Below are 21,919 nucleotides of genomic sequence, written 5' to 3'. Positions count from 1 at the left end.
AACCTAAAGCCTCACAATCCCAAATCTACCTGTGTGCAATCCCATTAAGGAAATAAGCAGGTGGGCAGGGCCACTGCTGAGCTGAGATCAGATAAGAACTGGTTTTGCATTCCTAACAGGGCTGTCAATCAGTGCCCCTCCTCCACCCTTTCGCCTGTGAGAGAACCCTTCTGTTTGTCAGAGGGCAAGCGCTCCCCGATTGCAACAATGCAGCAGTCACAACACAAATCAGCGCTGAAGGGGGGAAAAAAGGATTTTCTCGATGGCGTGTTGTGTCAGGCGCCGAGCCCTGGCTGATTACGGTGTGGTGTCATCATCTTTACACAGGGGGGAGTGTTAGGATTTGCTTGTATTTGGGTTTCTATTTCCTGTTTCCCTCCCTGCTTGTGTGGTGTCAGTTTGTGTCCTTGCCTGTTGGTCTCAGCCTGGGTGGGGCTGACCTACTTCTGGCTCCTGCTTCCACCTTTACACACCTGCAGCTCAGTCAAGGCAACAACCTGACTTACCTGCACAAGGTAACATGTGGTAGCTCTTTGGCTCCTGAAAATTCACTTTTGGATTGCCTGCCCCATCTTTTCTCCTCTGGTTTTGTTCACCATTGTCCCCTGTTCTGCCCAGTCCTGTGTTCCAAGCCTCAGTCATCTCCAGCCCCACGTGTCAGGCCCTGGTTATCTCCAGCCTTGTCTCCCTGCTCCATGTCTTCCCTAGCCAGTTAAAACCTTTAACCTTGCATTGTGGGTCTGGCTTTCAGCTTATATTTAACAGGGAGGGTTGAAAAAAGAGAGCTGGAGCAGCAGGGAGTTGCACAGATCAGGCAGCTTGAGTGGAAATTCTCATACTTGTCATCGCAGCTGTGCGTTACTAAAAAGTGTGAGGCAGAGGTGTCTCTGTTCAGCAGGGACACTGCAGGAGGAGCTGCAACAGCAATTAGAACAACAGTGGTGACAACATCCCATCCTGCAAACAGATGGATGGAGCAGCTATTTTTTATCACACACACACACACACACACACACACACACACACACACACACACACACACACACACACACACACACACACCTTATAACATTAATTGGTGGTTGAGTTAATGTAATATAGCTATATCCTTGCAGCTAAAGATGACAGAGCTTTCAGAACATTTCTTAAAGCATTAAAAAATAGATAAATGCTTTAATATTTCCCATCCATCCATCCATCCATCCATCCATCCATCCATCCATCCATCCATCCATCCATCCATCCATCCATCCATCCATCCATCCATCCATCCATCCATCCATCCATCCATCCATCCATCCATCCATCCATCCTCTACCGCTTATCTGGGGTCAGGTCGCGGGGGCAGCAGCCTAAGAAGAGAAGCCCAGACTTCCCTCTCCCCAGCTACCTCCTCCAGCTCATCCGGAGGGATCCCCAGGCGTTCCCAGGCCAGTCGAGAGACATAGTCTCTCCAACGTGTCCTGGGTCTTCCCGGGGGTCTCCTACCAGAGGGACATGCCCTGAACACCTCACCAGGGAGGCATCCAGGGGGCATCCTAACTAGATGCCCAAGCCACCTCATCTGGCTCCTCTCAACGCGGAGGAGCAGCGGCTCTACTCCGAGCTCCTCCCGGATGGCAGAGCTTCTCACCCTCTCTAAGGGAGAGCCCAGCCACCCTACGGAGGAAGCTCATTTCAGCCGCTTGTACCCGTGATCTTGTTCTTTTGGTCATTACCCAAAGCTCATGACCATAGGTGAGGGTAGGAACGAAGATCGACCAGTAAATCGAGAGCTTCGCCTTTCGGCTCAGCTCTCTCTTCACCACTATGGACCAGTGCAGAGTCCGCATTACTGGGGCAGGATCTCCTCCTTGACCCGGAGGAGGCACTCCACCTTTTTCCGGTTGAGAACCATGGCCTCGGATTTTGAGGTGCTGATTTTCATCCCAGCCGCTTCACATGGGGTGGCGAACCGATCCAGTGATAGTTGGAGGTCACGGGCCGATGACGCCAACAGGACCACATCATCTGCAAAAAGCAGAGACTCGTTCCTGAGGTCACCAAACCGGACCCCCTCAACACCATGACTGCACCTAGAAATTCTGTCCATAAAAATTATGAACAGAATCGGTGATGGTGGTCCAGAACCTTTTCGAGGCCGTCCGAAAGTCGTTCTCCATGGCCTCACCGAACTCTTCCCATGCCCGGGTCTTTGCCTCGGCAACAGCCGTAGCTGCACTCCGCTTGGCCTGCCGGTACCTATCTGCTGCCTCAGGAGTCCCACAGGCCAGTAAGGCCCGATGTGACTCCTTCTTTAGCCTGACGGCATCCCTCACCGCTGGTGTCCACCAGTGGGTTGGAGCATTGCCGCCACAACAGGCACCAACCACCTTGCGGCCACAGCACCGGTCAGCCACCTCAACAATGGAGGCACGGAACATGGTCCACTCAGACTCAATGTCCCTCGCCTCCCCCGGGACATGGTCCAAGCTCTCCTGGAGGTGTGAGTTGAAGCTCCTTCTGACAGGAGACTCTGCCGGGCGTTCCCAGCAGACCCTTACAATACGTTTGGGTCGGCCGGGTCTGTCCGGGATCCTTCCCCACCATCGGAGCCAACTCACCCCCAGGTGGTGATCAGTTGACAGCTCCGCCCCTCTCTTCACCCGGGTGTCCAGAACACGCGGCCGCAAATCCGATGACACGACCACAAAGTCGATCATCGATCTGCGGCCTAAGGCGTCCTGGTGCCAAGTGCACATGTGGACGCCTTTATGTCTGAACAAGGTGGTTGTTATGGACAATCTGAGACGAGCACAGAAGTGCAATAACAAAACACCACTCTGATTCAGATCGGGGGGCCGTTCTTCCCAATCACAACTCTCCAGGTCACACTGTCATTGCCAACGTGAACATTGAAGTCACCCAGGAGGACGAGGGAGCCCCCAGAAGGAGCACTCTCCAGCACTCCCTCTAAGGACTCCAAAAAGGGTGGATACACTGAACTGCTGTTTGGGCCTTAGGCACAAACAAAAGTCAGGATCCGTTCCATATGATGTAAGTGTCCTTCAGTCCCAACAGTGGCTGCAATGTCTGGCTGCTGTTTCAGCTTTCACGTGCTTGCGCTGATCATGAAGGAATGTGAGTGCAGACATGGTCCCTGACTGGCAGAACAACGGAAGATATTTGAGCAAAACACTGCAAAACAGCTCGTTTCAATGTTTTTCCTCTCCCAGTGTTAGTGGTCACATGAATGACAACACAGCAGGATGGTGTCATTCTGTGTTTTTGGAGATGTGGCCCATGATTGCATCAAGTTCACTGGATTTGCAATGTGCTATTATCCCAAAGCTCCAAATTTCACCGAAACATCAAAGGAACAAAATGACCATTTATTTAAGCAAGACGTTTAACAGCTGATACTGAAATAATATGGATGCACAGGCTATTAATAATGCTTTAATGTTCTTAGTTTTAAAAAAAAACAAAAAACCTTCCAATGATTCACTTTCCCCAAAATGTAATTATATGGGGGGAGAAGAGAGAGAGGAGAATCCACATTTTTGATGCAAATATTTTGCCTTAATGTTTAAGCAGCTATTGTACCTATTCTGATAACCTCCCTCAAGATATTGAACTTTAACCACAGCTGGAGCTCAAGATTCCAACAAGAAAAACTGAAATAATGTCACAACAATCAGTTTGAAACAGGTTTACCTTCACACACCGACTATTGTTCAGCACCCGAAGGCTTATAAAGCATCCTGATGCTCCCTGGGTCAGGGGTCCGATTATGCCTGACTATTTTAACTTGCAGCATTTAACTGAACGAAACCTATACAAGCCGGTTACCCTAACAACTCAAATTTAGCAGGATTTTTTTTTAAATCAAACGGTAAGTGGCACAGCAGAAAAACATGTATTTTAAAACATGTGATACGTATCTATATTTTCATACTAAAAAACAACTCGGCCAGTGTAACAGGGACTCAGCCCTTTTCATCTGCTGCCTTGGAGACAGTTTTCATGGTTGCTGCGTGTTAAAATGCACAGAAATTAATGGGTGGGCGCTCCCTTTAATGGCAAACTGACATTTTACTCATACGCGTAGAACTCAAATCGCAAAAACAGTCTGAATTCTGAGCGAACAGTTCAAATTCTCAAGGTCCCCCCCCCCCCCCCACGTATTCTCTTCAAACGTCTCCCCTGCCAACCCAGATTCGACGCGCATTAAATGCGCACATCCGCGTATTATTCTTTCTAAAGTGGAGCCTTGTGAACCACAAGCGCTCCTTTCGTGTCGGCAACGAGGAAATTGCGGCGTTTCTGGCGGTCGGAATCCGACCAGCAGCGCGGAATCCAGCCGTTCTCGCTCTCCGCCCGCCGCTTAGGCTCCGGTTAGAGCCGGAAATAGAATTTTAGACATGGCAACTGAACGCGTCCGCGCGCAGGCTTGTCTGGCGTTTGTGTGAGTAATAGCGCTTCCCCGGTGGATGCCTCCCCCCTCTCCTCCCCTCCCTCCACCCATTAAACGTATTCGTGAGGCGGCGGCGGCAGCAGCGGAGGAGGAGGGGGGGGAGGGGTGGAAGCAGCGGCGGCGGTGGCGGCGGCGGCGGCGGCGGGGGCGGAGGGGGAGGGAGGGAAGGGGAGGGGAGGCGGAAGCCAGCGGCATGCACGCTCCATTAGCGGGTCCACTGCCGCGCCGCTTTGCCGGTAATTTGCGTAACGAGATTGGATCAAGCCCCGTTAGCGTGATCTCCCCAAGTAACAGCCTCTCTTTTCCGTCTCAACGCCACGTCCCCCCGTCTTTTTACAGCGAGGGGACGGAGGACGGCGGCGCGTGTGTGCGCATACGTGCGGTCCCCGGCTTAACGATTTCAATCACGTCGTCGGCTCCGACCGCCTTTGTGGGGCCAGTCAAGGAAAGTCAAAATAAAAAAAAGCCCCGCAACCCTGTGTGTGTGTGTGTGTGTGTGTGCGTGCGTGTGTGTGCGTGCGCTCGCGCGATGTCTCGTTCCGTCGTTTCCCTTCCGCCACATAGTTCCGTTTTCTGCCGGTACCAAAGCGCCACCAAGCGGACGCGGAAGGATCTAAATAATTTCACGCTGTGAAATCAGAGCGTAGTCTCAATAACATCACGAAATACGGCAGTTTTCTTATTTTAGTGACGAAAAACATAAATCATTAGCAGTCAAAGCACATTTTACATATCACCAGTGACTGGTTGTTTATCATGGTTTGACTTTTTTTAGATTCCCATCATTGTTACTGGGAATTCTTTAGAATTACCTGACTGCAGTTGTTCAGTCATAACATACTGGATTCAGGACGGGGTAGGACGAGTCGTCCCTGACTGATTGATACTCTGTGGTTTTTTCTAGGCCGGTATTTTAGTTTTTTGTTCTCTGTATTAGTTTCTGATGATAATGGCAGAAACTGGTGACACCCACTGGTTGTACTTTCCCTGTCTTGTATGGACTATTTTTACCACCACTACTACTGCTGATGTTGTTTCAGCCCACTTTCTTTAGAATTTCATTTTAAATTGTATATCTTGAGCGTTTTATTAAGTTTTTCTACTTGCTGAAACACTAATATTTGGGGGGGCAATAAAAATACAACCTCTCAGCATATATGGATCTATACAAATGCATTTGAGGCAAGATGTCAACAGTTGAAATGAATACAAAATGACCAAATTAGAACATGTCTGTAATTAAAACAGAACAAAGCAAAACTTTAATTCTATATTTTATTGATAAGACCACTGATGGTGACTTAGTCGATAGCAGACAGTTGGGTGCAAATCTTTTTGAGTGCCGAGGGAGCTCATGTATAAGCAGGATGGTATAACAATTTATTATTTACAAGACAATAATAGGTCAGAGAAGGAAAATAAGTTTCAGTGTTGGAAAACCTACATTCGCTAAAGAATCCAACTAAATACTGAACAAAGGTGAAGATTTAAGGACCGACACACTCTCTCCATCAGACACACACATACACACCAGAGAGAGAGAGAGAGAGAGAGAAAACAAAGCATCTTGCTGAAACTGTAAACGTAACCAGACCATAATGTTACACAGCTAAATTCAACAGCTACAAGTTTCACATTACTGTCAACAAAAACACCGGCCACAATTTTTTTCAGTGTGATTTTCCTATCAAACAAATACAGATTAACAGCACAAAGTGCTGGATCAAAACTGTGACGCACATTGTTTTAGAATTGTAGAATGAGAAACATTACATCATATAAATTACATTTCTAATAAATATCTACAGATTATGATCATGATAAGATGTTATGCACTACACATTACTTCTGTAAATACTACACTGTTAGCGCCTTTTACTACATCTGTCGGTCCTTTAACCTATTCGACCAGAACGATACGAGCCCGATCAGCAGGATTATTGGCGTTTTACTGCCCTCTTGTGGCCATTGTTGGACATTTTTAGGGCCCGGACCAAATGTCCAGCAGGGGAAACAGCAATACAGCATTTATACACACACACACAGTCAGTTCTTCAGGTGGAAGTTGTCACAGTAAATGTTTTCTGTTTTTCTGTTTTCAGAAATTTCCTGTCACTTGAGACCGTGACATAAAGGATTTTGATACTTGAAGCGCAGCTGTTAAGAACAGCCAGAGGTGCGTTTCCCTTTAAATGCAATTTACAGCCTAAAATCTGAATATCACACCAGCATTTTAAACTGGAAACTATCACAGTGAAACTAATTTGCGCCAATTAAAATTTCATAGTAAATGAACTATGTGAACTGTATGATCAGAATTGTTTTAAATCAGGGTTAAATGATACTGGGGTCAACATCATAGCACTGGCCTTGGAGGGAACTATCAGCACTGTCAGGGAGTGATAGTGACAACACTGAGGATGCTAATTACAGCACATCAGCTGTGCAGCTTTATAATTTTGTGACCACTGTTGGACGATAAATTGATTTAGATTTGGGGCAAAACTCTGATGGTGCCACGTTAATTAAAAAAACAACAACTGTGTCCTCTACAGGCAAAAATAATCCCTCTCATTATTCTGCTTTGTCATCTTTGTCTGTTTCCTGTTTCCATATTAACCCTAAAATATCGTTGTTGGTAAATTCAGTTCACAAAATATTACGACCATAGCAATATGCAACAGTAAGCCATAGCAAAGTTAAATGCAAAGCTAAAACGTAAGTATTACTTTCAGGCTTGAGTAAAATGTGCGACCGTACAGAGATGTGCAGTGGTCCTCTGAAGGTCTCTGATGACGCTGCATGCATGTCAACTGGACCGCCTCCTGGTACCTGCACATTATAAGCAGTAGGCTGCACTGATCCAAAATATGTGTAAATGAGCAACTTCTACGCTGAGCAGCGGCGCGGCACAGAATGTTTCGATGCATCAGCGGCGAATCAAGGAATGGTGCTTTACAATAAGGTACATTTAGATATTACATGAAGACAACAGGCAGAGAGACGAGGGGGGGGGGATTCCAAATCAGACATGTAATATTTGTTGAGGGAATTTACTCTTTGTCGTCTGTCAAAGCTCTTTGTATCTTTTTGTCTTCATCTCCCTGAAAAATCAAACAAGGAAGAATTGAATGTGTATGAGAGACAGCGAGAGAAGGCACTCTAAGACTAGCACTTAAACCTGAGAGAGATGTTACTGAAAACACTAAAACTCTCACTAAAGGTGAGAAAAAATTAACAATCTCTCATGGCCATTAAAAATGTAAAACAACCATTTTAATGCTCACATGTTATATGTTGGCCTGTTACTATGTGTCTGTAAATGTGCCTTACCTGCCACATCACATCAGCTAGACCATCTCATACTGATTGGCTGTGATGATCCTGGACAGACAGCAGGCCAGCAACATGCCAATCAGCTGATGAGAGCAGAAAATACCGTTGGATTATTCCATTATTCATCATTATGAGTTTGCAATCACATTGAATAATGTCAAATAAATCATAGAATGAGACCCGGGTGGCTTTTACGAGCATTTGCTCCATCTTTTACCTGTGAGAAAGCGATACCGAACGTGACTCCTGCAATAATGGCCATGTTAGTCTCCATGAAGGAAGTGACCAGCTCATAGCAGCCCTAAACCAGAGGAGCACAGATTAGTTTGCAGGCACGATGCTGAGGCCGTGGTCAGTGGTGCAGCTGGAAGGAAAGGATTGAAAAAGCAGGGCGAGGGAAGTGCCTGACGCACCTGGTGGTAGACCTTGCTCGGGGCCACAGTTGCATTGCGAAGGTCTTCTTGGTTGCAGTCAGAGGAGTTCAGGCAGCAGCTGGCGGGAATTCCGTTGGATGGGTAATACACACTGCCCAACCAACTGGTGTAGTTGTACACTCCACAGCAACGCAGCTTGATTTGAAAGAGAATCACATTTACTTTGACAGACAGTTTTATGATTTAATGTAGGCAGAAATGAGTGTTCTATCAAGGTAAACAATCCATTCCCAGCAACACCCGCTAAACAGCAACAAGTCTAATTTAAAAATAAATAAAAGCACAACACCATAAGTGACCAGAAGGCTTTCATATCTTATCATGGGATGTATAAGGGGATGGGTTCATCATTAAGAAGACTTACCCTGTGCTGCAGGTTATCAACCGCGTGGCTCACCTCGTCCTCAGCGTTGTAGTTGAGGACAGCGTCATTGTATGTCCTGTAAAAGGTTCCCTTAATCTGCAGCACAAAAGCACACGTCACTTCGCAAAGATCCTTTTACAGGGCATTGCCGTCGGGCAGAGGGCGTTCAATTATGCAGTGCGTTCTGACCTCATGACGAAATACAAATCCGGAGATACCAGCCACTAACTCAGCGAGGAAGACGAGCGAGAGAAACATCGCATACTGCAGGGAGACAAGACATGCATTTGCACACCGACGCACATCAAACAGACATAGATCACATGATTAAGGTGCCCCTCGTCCTGCAGCGAGGCTTTCCTCGGCCTCTCACCAGCTTCAGCATCCATGGGCTTCCTCGGCAGGTGGCAAAGCACCCAAACAGGCCAAAAACAATGATGACGGTTCCTGTGCCAATGAGGACATACGGGGCGTTGGTGGAGTTGTCCGCTATCAGGGAGATGTATGGGCCCAGCATCAACTTCCCCCATACTCCCACTGCAAGCAGGATGGCTCCTGTTATCTAAGTATGAGAGGTGGAGAGACAGACGCAAGAGCGGGAAGGTAGTTAGCAGAACAGAAGCGGAGAAGTGGTGTTTATCTCTGCGACTCACACAGTGCAACAATAGATGCGTTTTATCGGTGTGATGAAGGGGAGAGGGAGGAAGTGGTAACAAGAGGCGAGAGAAATAAGACACAAATCGATAGAAGGTGATGGTGAGCAACTGCTTTATGCATCAGCCTGCTCTCATGCCCAAGTGCCCCCCCAACCAACCAACCAAACCAAAAAACGCACACCCACCCACGCAGATATGCGTCAGAGACGCTTTTGATCTGAGGCGAGACGCTTCCTCGCTTCGTCCCTCTTAGCATTTCAAATGGGCGATCCGGATAAAAGAGCGCGTTGTACAGGCTGCTGAAGCGGCCTGTGTCTCAGCTGGGTATGTCTCGCTGGCACTGGGAGGGGACCTGGGGGGGTGGGGGGTGAGCGTGCTGATGACCTGACTCTTGTTAAGGCCAACTCATCCGCTCCCCTCCGATAGGAGATGGCTCGCCGCGATGCAGACTGGCCCTCTGGGCCGCACAAAAGCCTCTGTGTGCTCAGAACGGGTCAAACCTGGTGAGAGGAAGCTCTCGAATGGATCAGCAGCAGGAGGATTTCTTCCGTTTCAGACTCCTGTTTCTTCCGTTTCAAGATTCTGCGAGACTGTAATATCCTCTGTCAGATTACAGGCCGGAGCGTCTGTCTGTAGGTTAATCATTAACATTCACACTTTGCCCGATGACAGGACGTGCACAGAATGAGTGGCCAAAGGTTACTGACGGGACTGATTGTATTTTGATAGCTGTAATCTTCTGGATGTGTCTATGAATTCAAAGTCTGTTGTTCACATGTGGAATACAGCTCCTATTTTAAAGAGAAAAACCTATTTTCATCCAAACGTGGGCATTATTTTCCATGTAAACTGTGACTCACATGGTCAGTGGGTTCAGGTGAGATAAGACAGTTTAGAGGAAAACAACAGACACGTCAAGAACTCGGGCTTGTGGGGCTGCTCTTCTCTCATTATTGGGATTCTTAGTATTACTACAGAAAATTGTTCATGTATTTAGCTCTTTTAATAAATCATCTACCAAAATGTTTTTCAGATGTTAGAAAGTATAAAGCACATTCCAAGCGTATGAACCCTTCAGAAAAGGTTTTATTCATCTGGAAGTGTCTGCTCTCATGCCTTTCTAATGGTTTTAATGCGTAGCTGTGGGTTCTGTTATGCAAGAAAGTGTGGGCTTTGTTGATGACTTGTGGGCGGCAAGATCCAAGATGAAAAAAAACCAACTCCTTAGTGGAGTGATGACTGACAGAGTGGAACCACGAAGAACTTAGCAACATAAAATCATCTCTTTAAGCTCTATAGCACCTCATCACTCTCAAAACGTGAAGACCCCATTCACTCCAGCAACTGGTTAATTTCATCTGTCAACCTGGTCCTGGATAAACTATGATTTAAAGAGTCTCTTAACATCACAAACACCAAAATGGTTGGGCCTAACGGGGGGGGTAGAATGGTTAAAGTGACGTAAAGGACCAGAAGCCTCTCTGCTGCTTCACGTCTCCTGTTGAATCCTAAAGCAATGCTCCTCCACCTCCTCTCTGGAGCCAAGAAACACCCCCCACACACACATTTTGAAATTCAAGGCCAGGCCGACCATCCCGGCTACAGCACAGGCTTTAAAAGAGGTCGGCCCCCTCCTCTCCTCCCCCTGCCCGACACAGAAACAGAAGGTGCGATGACAAAATATGCTGGCGAGGACATCATGCAGACTCTGCCACCTGCTCCGCACTTAATCATCCCGCGTCTCCGTGTGTCCAATACTGTAGATCTTCGCACTTAAGACATGATTTTCCACGACAATCTGACGACAGAGGATCCGAGGCCTGTCGCCGAGGACGCTCCGAAACCTCCACTCTGTGCCAGGCGATCCCCCCGCCCAATTTCCCCCTCAGGCTGGGAGAGGGCCACAGAGCCACGGCGATGGTGCACAGTCCTGATATCTGAAACCCGATAAACAAGAAGGCAGCACTGGCCAGACCTGACTAAATATAATAGTTCAGCCAGATACTCGGCACAGCACTCCTAATGTTGCAGGAACAGCCTCCTGGAAGGCTGATTTAAACAGCTGAGCACTTCTGGGTTCCCACCTTGTGGCTTCAGTCAGATAAGGTTGGAAAGTGGAGTGAAACAATGGGAGAAGGTTTTTTTTTTCCTAACAGGCCAACGTATCAAGTTCAGGTTTCAAGTTTATTTTATTTATAGCCCAAAATTACAAACATCTGGACATTACAAGCGGCGCTGTTGTGACAGCCTCTTTCCTTAGACCCTTGAACCGGGTCAGGAAAAACTTAAAATGGGAAAAGAATATGGGCTCATTAAGCAGTTGTTGGTGGGAGCCCCAAACAGGAAGTATCCGTTTCTGTAGGAAAGGATGCATCTCAACGATAAGAATCGGCGCTTGTTTTCCAGCTCGGCTAAGGTTAAGGGGAGTGTCTCAAAAATCTCTATGTGTATTTGAGTTTCAAGAGACCGTGTCCCCTAAGACACCCATCAGAGAGAGACGACGTACAGACCAACGTGTGTCCATTGTGGCAACCCAAGGCTACTTTAGGGTCCGTACATGAAGAACTGCATTATTTAGTGTGTTGTTCTGACTTTTAAACACACAGGTAGACATGTCTCAGACTACTGGCAGCAACAACCAATCTTATAAATCAATAAAAGCACAATTAAGAGGAAAGACGTGATTTGAGACAAACTGTCCCCTTTTCCCTTTTAATATGTGGGTGAAGAATCCAGCCAGTCAAAAATCCGTCTGCCAGTGTACTGCTGAAGCATACAACAGACAATCACTTTGACATTTTGGGAAATGGACATTGGACATCCTGTGGCACTGGGACTCGGGACACTGACAGGGGACTCTTTGTGTGGGGCCTGTTTTGCAATCTTGCCGTAACCTGAATATTCAGTTTTATTTGAGTCTTGGAATTTTGAAGACCAGCCTTTGTAAAATTCCTTAAGCAGTTGATGAATGGTTCAAGAATTTTGTCTCCATTTTGTGGAATATAATGAAGCAGCACCATTTGATCTCACTTCTCGCAGAGTTTGAGACCATCATCCAGTGCAGGTCAATACCTGAGAGTGAGCTCTAAATCTGTGTAATCAATGGAGCCATGTCGCTTTAGCGATTTTAAAACCGCTGCGTTACATCAAGTCGGAAAACCTATGGGTAGAGGTCCAATCACTTATTGTGATGTCAGAATTCAATCACAGGGATCCAAACACATTAGTATATTTCCACAGGGCCTGCAGAGAAGCCAGATTGCATATGTATATGTGTAAATAGTCACTTAGGTATGTTGTATCTCTTTTCCTGTTTTGTATTTACTCTGTATATTTGCCTCAAAACAACTTTTCTGAGAATAAAAAGCTTCCGGTATTTTTCTGTCTCTTGGACAGAATATTTAAAAATAGTTTTGCACCATTAAACAACAAAGTAATTTGAAGAAGCACTTACACTGTGTAACATACAGATTTGGGGTAATTAAAAAACATATCTAGGGGACAGAGTACAATTTATTTTGCAATATTAGACAATGAAGATAAAAATGGAGGAGATTGAAGGCAAATTTCTTCTGAACAGCTGATGTATTTAGTATATAATTGTATATAAAAGTAAGGAGCCTATCAGGTGCATGGTCACTTTAAATGAAGCTATGTTGACCAAATCTACCATTATCGTCTGAAAATGGTTTTAAAATGGGGCCTAAATCCACAGGAAGGGACTATAGTTCTGTTAAATCCAGCGCAGTGAGATGAGCATCCTTCGGGGGTGCTACATGACAACAACCAAGATGCTATGGCACGCGCGCGCGCGCGCACACACGCACACAAAAAACGCCCAGCAGCCAAAACATGTGTTTGGTTCACCTTGACCAGCGTCACGACACATTTTCCCTTCTTAAACGCCACAAGTGGCTACAATAAGGCCTTTATCGTCTCCATATGTCCACAACAACACGAGTCCTTCGGTGATGCTGTCGCCGTCCACCCCTTCGTCGCGCACGCAAAAACACACGCACACACACACACACACAAACAGTGGGGTTAAAAAAGAACCACCGACGGACTGCGACTGTTGACAACGCGCACACACAAACAACGACCGTTGAGGGACACGTACCCAAAACACGAAGGAATAGACGATGAGCAGGGTTTTAAGGCAGGTGATGACCGGTTTGGTTTCCATTGTGCGGCGGACGTCAGAGCTGCTGTGCTAACGGAGAGCGGAGAGGAAGCGTCTGTGCGGGGGGGGAGCAGCGTGTGTGCGGGGGGGGGGGGCAGCGTGTGTGCGGGGGGAGCAGCCGCAGCGCGTCAGCGGATCTGGGGCGACCCGCACAGGCTGAGCTGCAAAGGCGGGCTGGGAATCCGGAGAACGTGTGATGTTTGGACACGCACACGCACCTAAACACGTAAACACGGGGCTGCCTTTGCAGCAAAGCCTCCCTGTGCAGTAGTTAGATTAGTAGGTGTTTTAATATGCGTGAATATGGACAGAGGTACGGCTCCTAACTGTATCCTAGGAGCTGGGATTCACCACTGGGCCTGCAAAGTAAAATCACATGACAAACTCCTGCAGTTTAAAACGACGACCCCGAACCCGCCGGGCGAAAGTGAAAGCATAATGCTCTGGTGAATGTGTCAGGGGGGAGCTAATACAAGTGTGCCAGCAGATTAAATGATGTGAAAGACAGATGCAATAAATAGGACGCTTTTAAAAAAAAATTTAGTGCAAAATTTAAAAACACAGTTACAGATGTGTGGTAACGATGGGTCGGGGAGGTCATAATCGTGTGGTTACAGATGAGGAAAAACAGCACTAATTTTATTACATAAACATGAGAATTCAATGTACACTTCAGACAATACTTTAGGCTTAATAACATTAGACAGCCTCATTAAATAAAAGTCGCAAACAAAAAATGTCCATTGTGACATTACATTGCAGTGCCTGTATTTATTTCACCACAGGCCTGACGCAAGAGTCAGCAGTGCTAAAATGGAAGCATTCCTTTGTTGCCACATATAGAAAAAGTCTGAGTGGCAGCAAATGAATGCTAGTTAAGCTAGAACGTTCTAACCCAACGAGAAACACTTCTTGATTGATCAAAAAAAAAAATCATCTAATGAACCCTGGTAGTTGTTGAAGACAAAAAAGTTGTGGGAGGTAGGTTTATCAGAAAGAGACGGTTATGTTATGACAAATGATGCTTAGAGGAGGCCTATTCAAACATTCATTAAAACATTCCCTGGTCTTGTTATCTTCTGTTTTTCTTCAGTGTTGAGTTTGTTGATTCTATCAGTAGCTCGGGGATTGATTGTGTGACAAAAGAAGCAGCAAAGGGCAAAATTTGCAAGAAGCCAGTAGAAGATCTTCCGCTGTAGGTCTCAGTGACTCACCCTCCACTGAGATGAACTCATGTAAACCCTGGTAGCTACTGTATTACTAGTGGCTAGTACACACTTTAAGGAACATTAACTGTCTAGTGCAACTGCAAACAGGTTTACTAGCCAACTAGTAGATAGTAGTTGACTAGCGAACATGTTGACTCCATCGAGTTTACCAGTAAGGGCCAAGAAGGTTTAACCTAGTTAACTAGTGGGCATGTTGGCCTTCGCTAGTGAACAAGTCACAGAATTATATGCACTTGTTAACTAGTGAGCTAGTGTGCATTCAAATCTGATTTCAGGGATATGTTAAATACTCACTTGTCTTTTTGTAGACTTTCAAAAGCATTGAACAAGGGAACAGACCAGTGTTTACATGAGTTCATATAAACACTGAGGTGGGACAACTGGGACCTACAGCATAAGAGCTTCCACTGCCTTCTGATGTGGTCGCCCTCGCTGCTTGGTTTGTCACTCAATCAGTAGATTGATCTTTTACACGGACCCGAATTCTGCCATCCACGCCTGGTACTTTTCCAGGTCTGCGGCAGAAACAGATTTAGAGATCTTTGTGAGCGTAATTGTAAAGTCCTCCATAGTCACAGGCATCTGAAGCTCATCTTTGGAAAGGGCCCGGATCTCCTCCGGGCTCAGGCCTTGGATTCGCCTTCGCATCGCCATCATGGAGGCGTCTCTGATGAAGACAGCAGAAAAGGGAAGTGTGTGTGTGTGTTGGGGGGGGTGTGTGTTAATCTTTTGCATTGCGACATGCAGTTAAGACTCTCACTCCTCTCAGAGTAAAAAAGTCTCCTTTTTGATTGATGAAAACACAACTGTGACGAACCAACGAGCCTAGAACAATTTATCAAATAGCTACTGTTCCAGTAGAGACCCGATACAGCAATCACAGTAAAACATAGGTTTAAATACAGTAGTTATACATTATCATAGATGACATAGGTGATAAAACTTCATTTAGATCATTTATCAAAGACAACAATTCAAATTTCGGCCTGAAGCTGGCCCGACATTCATCCGTCTTTAAATCTGAATAATTTGTATTATGAAAATATTTGAATGCTAATCAGGACACGTGCGTTCTCACCTGCAGACATTGGTGATATCTGCTCCAGAGTAGCCCTCGATCTTCTCAGCAATCAGATTCAAGTCCACATCATCAGCCACTTCCACTTCCTTCAGGTTGATCTTTAGAAGCTCCACTCGGCCCACAGCTACATACACCCATGCACCAAATGACCTCTAGTCAGACTGGGATTGGTACTTGCCACCTTATTTAGACCACTATGATGACCATGGCTCACCTGAGGGGAGAGGAATGTAGATCCTTTTCTCTAACCGTCGGCGCAGCGCCTCATCGATGTCCCAGGGAAAGTTGGTGGCAGCGAGGACCATGACCATCTTAGAAGGGTCCTCATCCTGAGTGTTGCCCATACCTGATCGTAAAACAGAAGCAGCAACATTAAAATCTGAATGCGTGACGCAACCAAAGTCGGTCAAGGGTTAATGGTTCAGATAATATTGCACTCACCATCCATCTGAACCAAAAACTCAGACTTTACTCTGCGGCTGGCCTCATGCTCATCTGAGGTCCCTCTCCTGCTACAGATGGAGTCAATCTCATCTATGAAGATGGTTGTTGGTGCATAAAACCGAGCCTAGGACACACTGAAGTTTTAACAGATGCTGGAGAATGCCGAGATATTCACGTCACTGTTCTACATGTGCAGCGACCGACCATTTCAAAAAGCACTCGGACGAGCTTCTCTGATTCGCCCCTGTATTTGGAGGTGAGTGTGGAGGAAGACACGTTAAAGAAAGTAGTCCCACATTCTGTGGCCACAGCTTTGGCCAACATGGTCTTTCCTGTCCCAGGAGGGCCGACCATTAGGACCCCCTATAAAAGAAAATCAATTTTTAAAAAGTTACCTCACAAAATACATGCCTGGAATGTCATTTTCACCATTAATACCAGTACTTTTATTATATGCTTAAATTTAGGTATGAACAAATGAGCATTTTAGCAGAGTAAATAAAAATAAAAATTGTCTACAGTGAGAATCACATTTTTTTTGTATTTTTGCATTCATTCATTTAAGTCACTGAACAAATTTGTAGATTTGGGTATTTATTCAGCTGTGCATACAAATGGGATTTCAATTCATAATTTAAAATGTTTCTAATATGATTTCAATGGGTGCAAATAAAAAAAAAAGACAGAAACTAAGAGCTGGAGGAACTTCCATCTCTGCTTGTTCTGTGAGGCCCCTCTGGAGCAAGAGGGTGGCCATGATCTACGCCCCATGTGCCTGGGTCCTGAGCACCCGTGGAAGGGATTTTCAGGCAATCCCTACATGGACTGCAGCGGCTTGACTTGGGGATTGAGGGCTGCCACACTGGTGGAGGTGGAAGGTCCAGGCGATGAAAGTGACCTCCCCCCATTAGAACAGGCGCCTCTGGTCCTCCAGGGATACTCTAAGCGTCAGGCAGAAGCTACAATAGTTGCCCCTTCCAGGAAGAAGGCTGACCATAGCAGGCTGTCATTGAAGGTGATGGAGTTATCAGCTCAGTTGGCCCAGAGGAGTTCCGCTCTTACTGACTGCCAGCCTGATGTCCCCCTGGGGGAGGATCTGATATCTCTACACCAATGCCAGTGCTGATATCCGAATAGGATACGTTCTTCTTGGCAGCTTTAGCTACCCACATCCATGGCTATGAGGAAGATTCAAGAGATGTGGATCCTCAAGTATCTGAACAGTGCTACCGCACCATAGGTCATAGTTCGGTGGCTGCGCTGGAGACCAGCTCCATCTAGGCTATTATGCGCATGGTCCTAGGGCAGCCGCACATGAATGTGCTAGCAGAGCCAGCATCCGCAAGCACCTTTGTCAGGTGCAGGCCATTGCCTTTTTCTGTTCCCTAATCCGAGGACTACCTGAAAATTTAAAGGCTTTTTGCAGGGATACTAAGGCCTGCTACCATCTCTCTGGAGATGGCACTTAGTGATGCTAGGTGCCCTCACCCCCAGTGTCGGATCACAGACAACCTTCTCACATTTGCTTAATGTATGGGAGGCTCCATGCTGCATTTCATGTTGGCCTTCTGAGCTTCATTGCAGGTGGGAAAGTTACTACTGATTCTGTCACTTTTGACATGCCTCACAGGAGGAATTTGGCTTTATGTCCAGAGAACTGGGCTGAATGATGGTCATCCTGGTATGAGCTTGTCTCCAGGTTTAGCAGTCACAGTCAAACTTGGCAGAGGCAGCCAAGAATACCATTTGCAGCATCCTGGTGGACACAGGGAAGCACTGGAATGATCAACTCATGCAGGACAGACCAGGCAGCAGCTTGCAGATCTTAGACAAATGCCTCCTCCTGACATGTCTCCTGCTGGGGGCCTGCGTACCACCGCCAACCCATGCCCGCGATCCCTCCAGACAATCTCAAGAGACTCTCTGCCCCCCTTTAGGACTACTAGGGGTCGGGGGCAGCAGATGTCCTGCAAACTGTGGCACACAGAACATGGTTCAGGTCCCCTGACATCAAGGATGTTTACTTCCACCCAGTAGCAAAGGCAGTTTCTTTGCTTTTTCTATCGAGGCCACCACTGGCCGTTCAGGGTGCTATCCCAAGGAACTGGAACTGTCAGCAGTTCACATGGTTCTTAGGCACTTGCTGCTAGATTTGAGCGGCAAGCATAGCCTTGTGCCTTCAGACAACACGTCGACAGTGTATCATATAAACCATTAGATCGGGACCAAGTCTGCGTGGCTGAAGAAGCAAACAGGGACCGCTGGGTGGCACCCTGCCTTGTCAGCCTTTGGGCAATATATCAAGGGGAGGGTCCACAATGGGTGAAGGGTACATCCTTGGATGAGTTGCCAGTTCATCGCAGGGCCCTATATGAGCATTTGTGTGTTCGGTACCTTGCTCAAGGGTACCTTGGCAATGCTCTGAAGGTGTTTGGACACCTTCCCCTACTACCAGAACACCTTCCATGTTTTGTCTGACCCGGGACTCAAACATCTTTATTTAAAAGATATTTTACAACGTAATGAAGAAAACCTGGAAATTCAAAGAAAAATAGCCAGGGGGTCGACTGTGTTAGAGGTCACATCCATTATATCGTTAAACTGACTTACACACTAAAACAGACTATATGTTTCATTTACAGTTGTTTTTGATTATGACGATGGTATATTGGGTTTAAAAATTGCAAAACAATACAATACTTGCTGTTTAATAAAGTTTTCTCTTTTCATGCTGATATAATCAAAATAATCCGTCACTGGTGAGAAGGAAGACGGTGCAGTGTACAATGTGAGGGAGTCATGTCAGCCATCTATATTTTACATCAAAGGCTTCTATTTTTTCTGTAATATATTATATGAAAATAAATTCAGCTCAGCATCTTTGTGTGTTTTACCTTCCAAGGACGACGAATGCCCTTAAAGAAATCCGGCATCCACATAGGGAGAACCACAGCTTCTCTCAGCAGCTTTTTGGCGTCTTCCAGGTCAGCGATGTCATCCCTAAAGCCCAACCAGAGAAATCCGTCAACAGGACCAAAAAGAACCATTAGTTGCCAACATCAGCATGTGCATCCTACCAGTGTATATTCGGGTTACGCGACACAATATCTCTCTCCAATACGTCTACCAGGTCACTGTCATATCCGGCACCATCAAACTTCTTCAGCTCTACATCTCCTGGATCTGCAGCCCCTTTCTTTCCCTTTTGGATTAAAAAAAGCAAATCAATCAATCAATCATTCATTTCTATATGTTAATCCAGTCACATTATCAATCAAACAGTAGTAGTCCGACCTTATCATCTTTGGCCTTGAAGCCTCGGGCGTCCTTGAATCCTGGTCGTTCTGGTTTAGGGTTGGCCTGACCTCGAACTCCAGCGCCTCTATGCTGGAGACCGGGGGAATCTCTCCGCTGCTGTTTTACCCCAGTGCTGGGACGCTTCAATGGAACAGGATTCCTACACAGACGGAATCAAGAAAAGAAAATATACACATGAGGATGTTAATTTCAAGTGAGTCACGTATACATTCCAGGTGCAGCAATAGCATTAAACCAGTTCTGCTGTTTCCGCTATGATGTCACACAGTAAATCACGGTTACTCACAGACTCACTTGTAGAATTTAAAACGTCTCTATGAACTGTGTGTGTTATATTACAGACTCTAATGCAAAGCATGCTCGGATGCCCTAGTCCATCCGGTTTTCTGTCCTACCAGGTAAAAAATGCTCCAAGGAAAGTTGGGTACCAGGTAAATGCATGTATACGTATCTGGAAGGACAGAAATTCCAGCTGAAGTGTGCTCCTCGAGGACTGGATTTGGGCACCCCTGCACTAATGGGTTTCATTCTTCTTAAACGTACTTCTCTTTTAATACATTAATTGGTGCCTTTGCAGTCTAGAGAGACGAGGAAACCCAGTAACACCTATAATGTTGACAAATGTATTAAATGCTGCTGGGTAAAAGGGAAATGGGTAGCGGTTTAGCAAAGTTTCAACCTCCGCACAAATACCTGTGTTCTGCTGGGACTGGAGGGGGCCAAACTACTGGATCTTCGGGGCTCCGCTCCAACTGGGAGGCTAAGGAGTCATTTGGCTTCTCAGACTTAAAGCTCTCAAGTGTCCCTGTGATGGATTTTACCTGCTCATACTCCTCAGTCAGCTCCAGTCTGATCTGAAAAGAAGCATCAGGAGTCCAGTTTTACACCACAACACAGAAATGGGTACCTGCTGCTGTGTTTTGATAACTTTAGACGTTCAAGACGTTATGGCTGACAGATATCAACTATTGACCATAATGGAAAATAATGTATAATGTACAGACAGGGTGTTGGTAACTGACCTGCTGCCATTTGACCTTGACTGCAGGGTCTCTCAGGGTCTGGCAGTGCTTCTGGATCTGCTGTATGACACCCTCGTAGTAAACAATGGAGGAGTCATAACTCCCCAGCAAAGCATATTCCCGAGCCCTCTTGGCGTAGTCGCATATTTCAGCCAAATTCATGCTGAAAAACAGCTACATGGGAAATAATATGGTAATGTTGAAAAACAGCAGTGGATTTTATGTCATGAATTAATCTTAAATTATGAGCCCAGTCGACCACATGTTGCCCCAACCTGTAAAAAACAAGAGATTCCAAATGCAGGCTGAGCAAGCTAAAGCGGGAGGCTGTGTTCATATCTGAAGGTCACTGCGATAGCCAGTGCACTATGCACCTGACTGCGATTTTACGACTCTTTCCAATTTTTATTGCATTCTTCTACCGGAAAACCCTGTAAATTTCACCGATGCTAGCTTGTGCTAGCTTGCTATCCAGCCCCCAACGATCCCAATCTGTGGTGCAATAAATAACACAGACGCGTCTTAATCCTCCTGGCATCTGTTAAATGCATGCAGACAAAAAACGACCGAATCCATAACGTATGTTCCGGTTTACAAGAGGCGTAAAACAGTGAGATGATTCACATACCTGGATTAAAATCTATTTTAGTGCTAGGTTCTGAATCAGATGTTCTATGGTGAGGAAAGTGTTTCCATGGCCGCAGAAAGACGCCGTGCGAGAAATGCAGAGCGTGCTGCGTTCACGGACTTCACGAAAAGCTGTGATCTTATGCCATCTACTGAGGACAAAAAGTGTTACAGAGCTCGAAGAGATAGCTGATTATTCGTGGTGGTATTAAATATGCCACTGTATATAAAATTAGATTCTGTTTTTCTTTTATTCCATCAATCGTCATGCAGATTTGTTTGTAGGTCAGACCTACAGCTGGCTCAGCTGAGACATCGGGTTGTGCATTCTGCTGAAAAGACTGGTTTAACTGCCACACGCAACATTGAACATTGAAAAGTTTACATCTGGATTACCTCTCAAACTGGGTGAGATGAACGGCTTAAGCTATGAAACATGCACACACTGTTTCAGCTGCACCCCTGACATGCTTAATAATATTGCTATATCTTTTGATGACAAGGAGCTTCAGTTTTAAGACCAGTTGCTCTCCTGCCAGCCTGTTTTCTGCCCCTTTTCTTTGTTTGGCCTTCAGGACTTTGTTTCCAACTTTGAAGTGGAATGAATTCATATCCTTACAAGACCCAAACTCACATATGCTCCGTCACACTGTCCAACCATTTGAACCAAACTCTGAGGGTCATCTGAGGTTCCTCTCCAGATGGACTCAATCTCATTGTTGTTGGTGTGTAAAACTGAGCCTCGGACACTGAAGTTTTAACAAATGCA

The 21,919-nt window shown here is 46.0% G+C and overlaps 2 protein-coding genes across 3 annotated transcripts; both read right to left on the bottom strand.

Moving 5' to 3' along the window:
* Window positions 1-5,717: 5,717 nt before the first annotated feature.
* tspan7 (tetraspanin 7) lies at window positions 5,718-13,524 on the bottom strand. The gene is made up of 8 exons (XM_003961605.3): window positions 13,367-13,524; window positions 8,964-9,152; window positions 8,780-8,854; window positions 8,591-8,686; window positions 8,206-8,361; window positions 8,010-8,093; window positions 7,790-7,875; window positions 5,718-7,560 (listed from the first exon to the last, which is right to left on the bottom strand). Exons 1-7 carry the CDS (start codon window positions 13,430-13,432, stop codon window positions 7,807-7,809), a joined length of 735 nt encoding a protein of 244 aa, XP_003961654.1. The 5' UTR covers window positions 13,433-13,524; the 3' UTR covers window positions 5,718-7,560; window positions 7,790-7,806.
* A 407-nt stretch (window positions 13,525-13,931) lies between these two features.
* Window positions 13,932-21,251, bottom strand: LOC101072675 (katanin p60 ATPase-containing subunit A-like 1). Of its 2 annotated transcripts, none has more exons than XM_003961606.2 (11): window positions 21,152-21,251; window positions 20,524-20,697; window positions 20,195-20,355; window positions 19,478-19,640; window positions 19,261-19,385; window positions 19,078-19,183; window positions 16,388-16,546; window positions 16,181-16,307; window positions 15,954-16,085; window positions 15,737-15,863; window positions 13,932-15,325 (listed from the first exon to the last, which is right to left on the bottom strand). In XM_003961606.2, exons 2-11 carry the CDS (start codon window positions 20,683-20,685, stop codon window positions 15,127-15,129), a joined length of 1,461 nt encoding a protein of 486 aa, XP_003961655.1. In that variant the 5' UTR covers window positions 20,686-20,697; window positions 21,152-21,251; the 3' UTR covers window positions 13,932-15,126. The 2 variants fall into 2 exon arrangements, with proteins under 2 accessions (XP_003961655.1, XP_029705690.1); XM_029849830.1 differs by lacking the exon at window positions 21,152-21,251 and adding an exon at window positions 20,799-21,057.
* Window positions 21,252-21,919: the final 668 nt, after the last annotated feature.

The sequence above is a fragment of the Takifugu rubripes genome, chromosome 1 (genome assembly GCF_901000725.2).
Source record: "Takifugu rubripes chromosome 1, fTakRub1.2, whole genome shotgun sequence".
NCBI classification, from domain to species: Eukaryota; Metazoa; Chordata; class Actinopteri; order Tetraodontiformes; family Tetraodontidae; genus Takifugu; species Takifugu rubripes.
Note: the sequence above shows the minus strand (reverse complement) of the source record. Positions and strands in the feature narration are given on the sequence as shown.

Bases quoted from the DNA above. Each gene is read 5' to 3' on its own strand.
- tspan7 (XM_003961605.3), bottom strand. From the start codon at position 13,432: ATGGAAACCAAACCGGTCATCACCTGCCTTAAAACCCTGCTCATCGTC. The intron at 8,094-8,205 runs GTGCGTCAGGCA...CCTCTGGTTTAG, and splicing joins CGAGCAAGGTCTACCACCAG to GGCTGCTATGAGCTGGTCAC. The intron at 7,876-8,009 runs GTAAAAGATGGA...TGCTCTCATCAG, and splicing joins TCGGTATCGCTTTCTCACAG to CTGATTGGCATGTTGCTGGC.
- LOC101072675 (XM_003961606.2), bottom strand. From the start codon at position 20,685: ATGAATTTGGCTGAAATATGCGACTACGCCAAGAGGGCTCGGGAATAT. The intron at 19,641-20,194 runs GTATTTGTGCGG...CCGTCTGTGTAG, and splicing joins CCAGTCCCAGCAGAACACAG to GAATCCTGTTCCATTGAAGC. The intron at 15,864-15,953 runs GTGAGCCATGGT...GGGTGTATGTAG, and splicing joins CTACATTCCTCTCCCCTCAG to CTGTGGGCCGAGTGGAGCTT.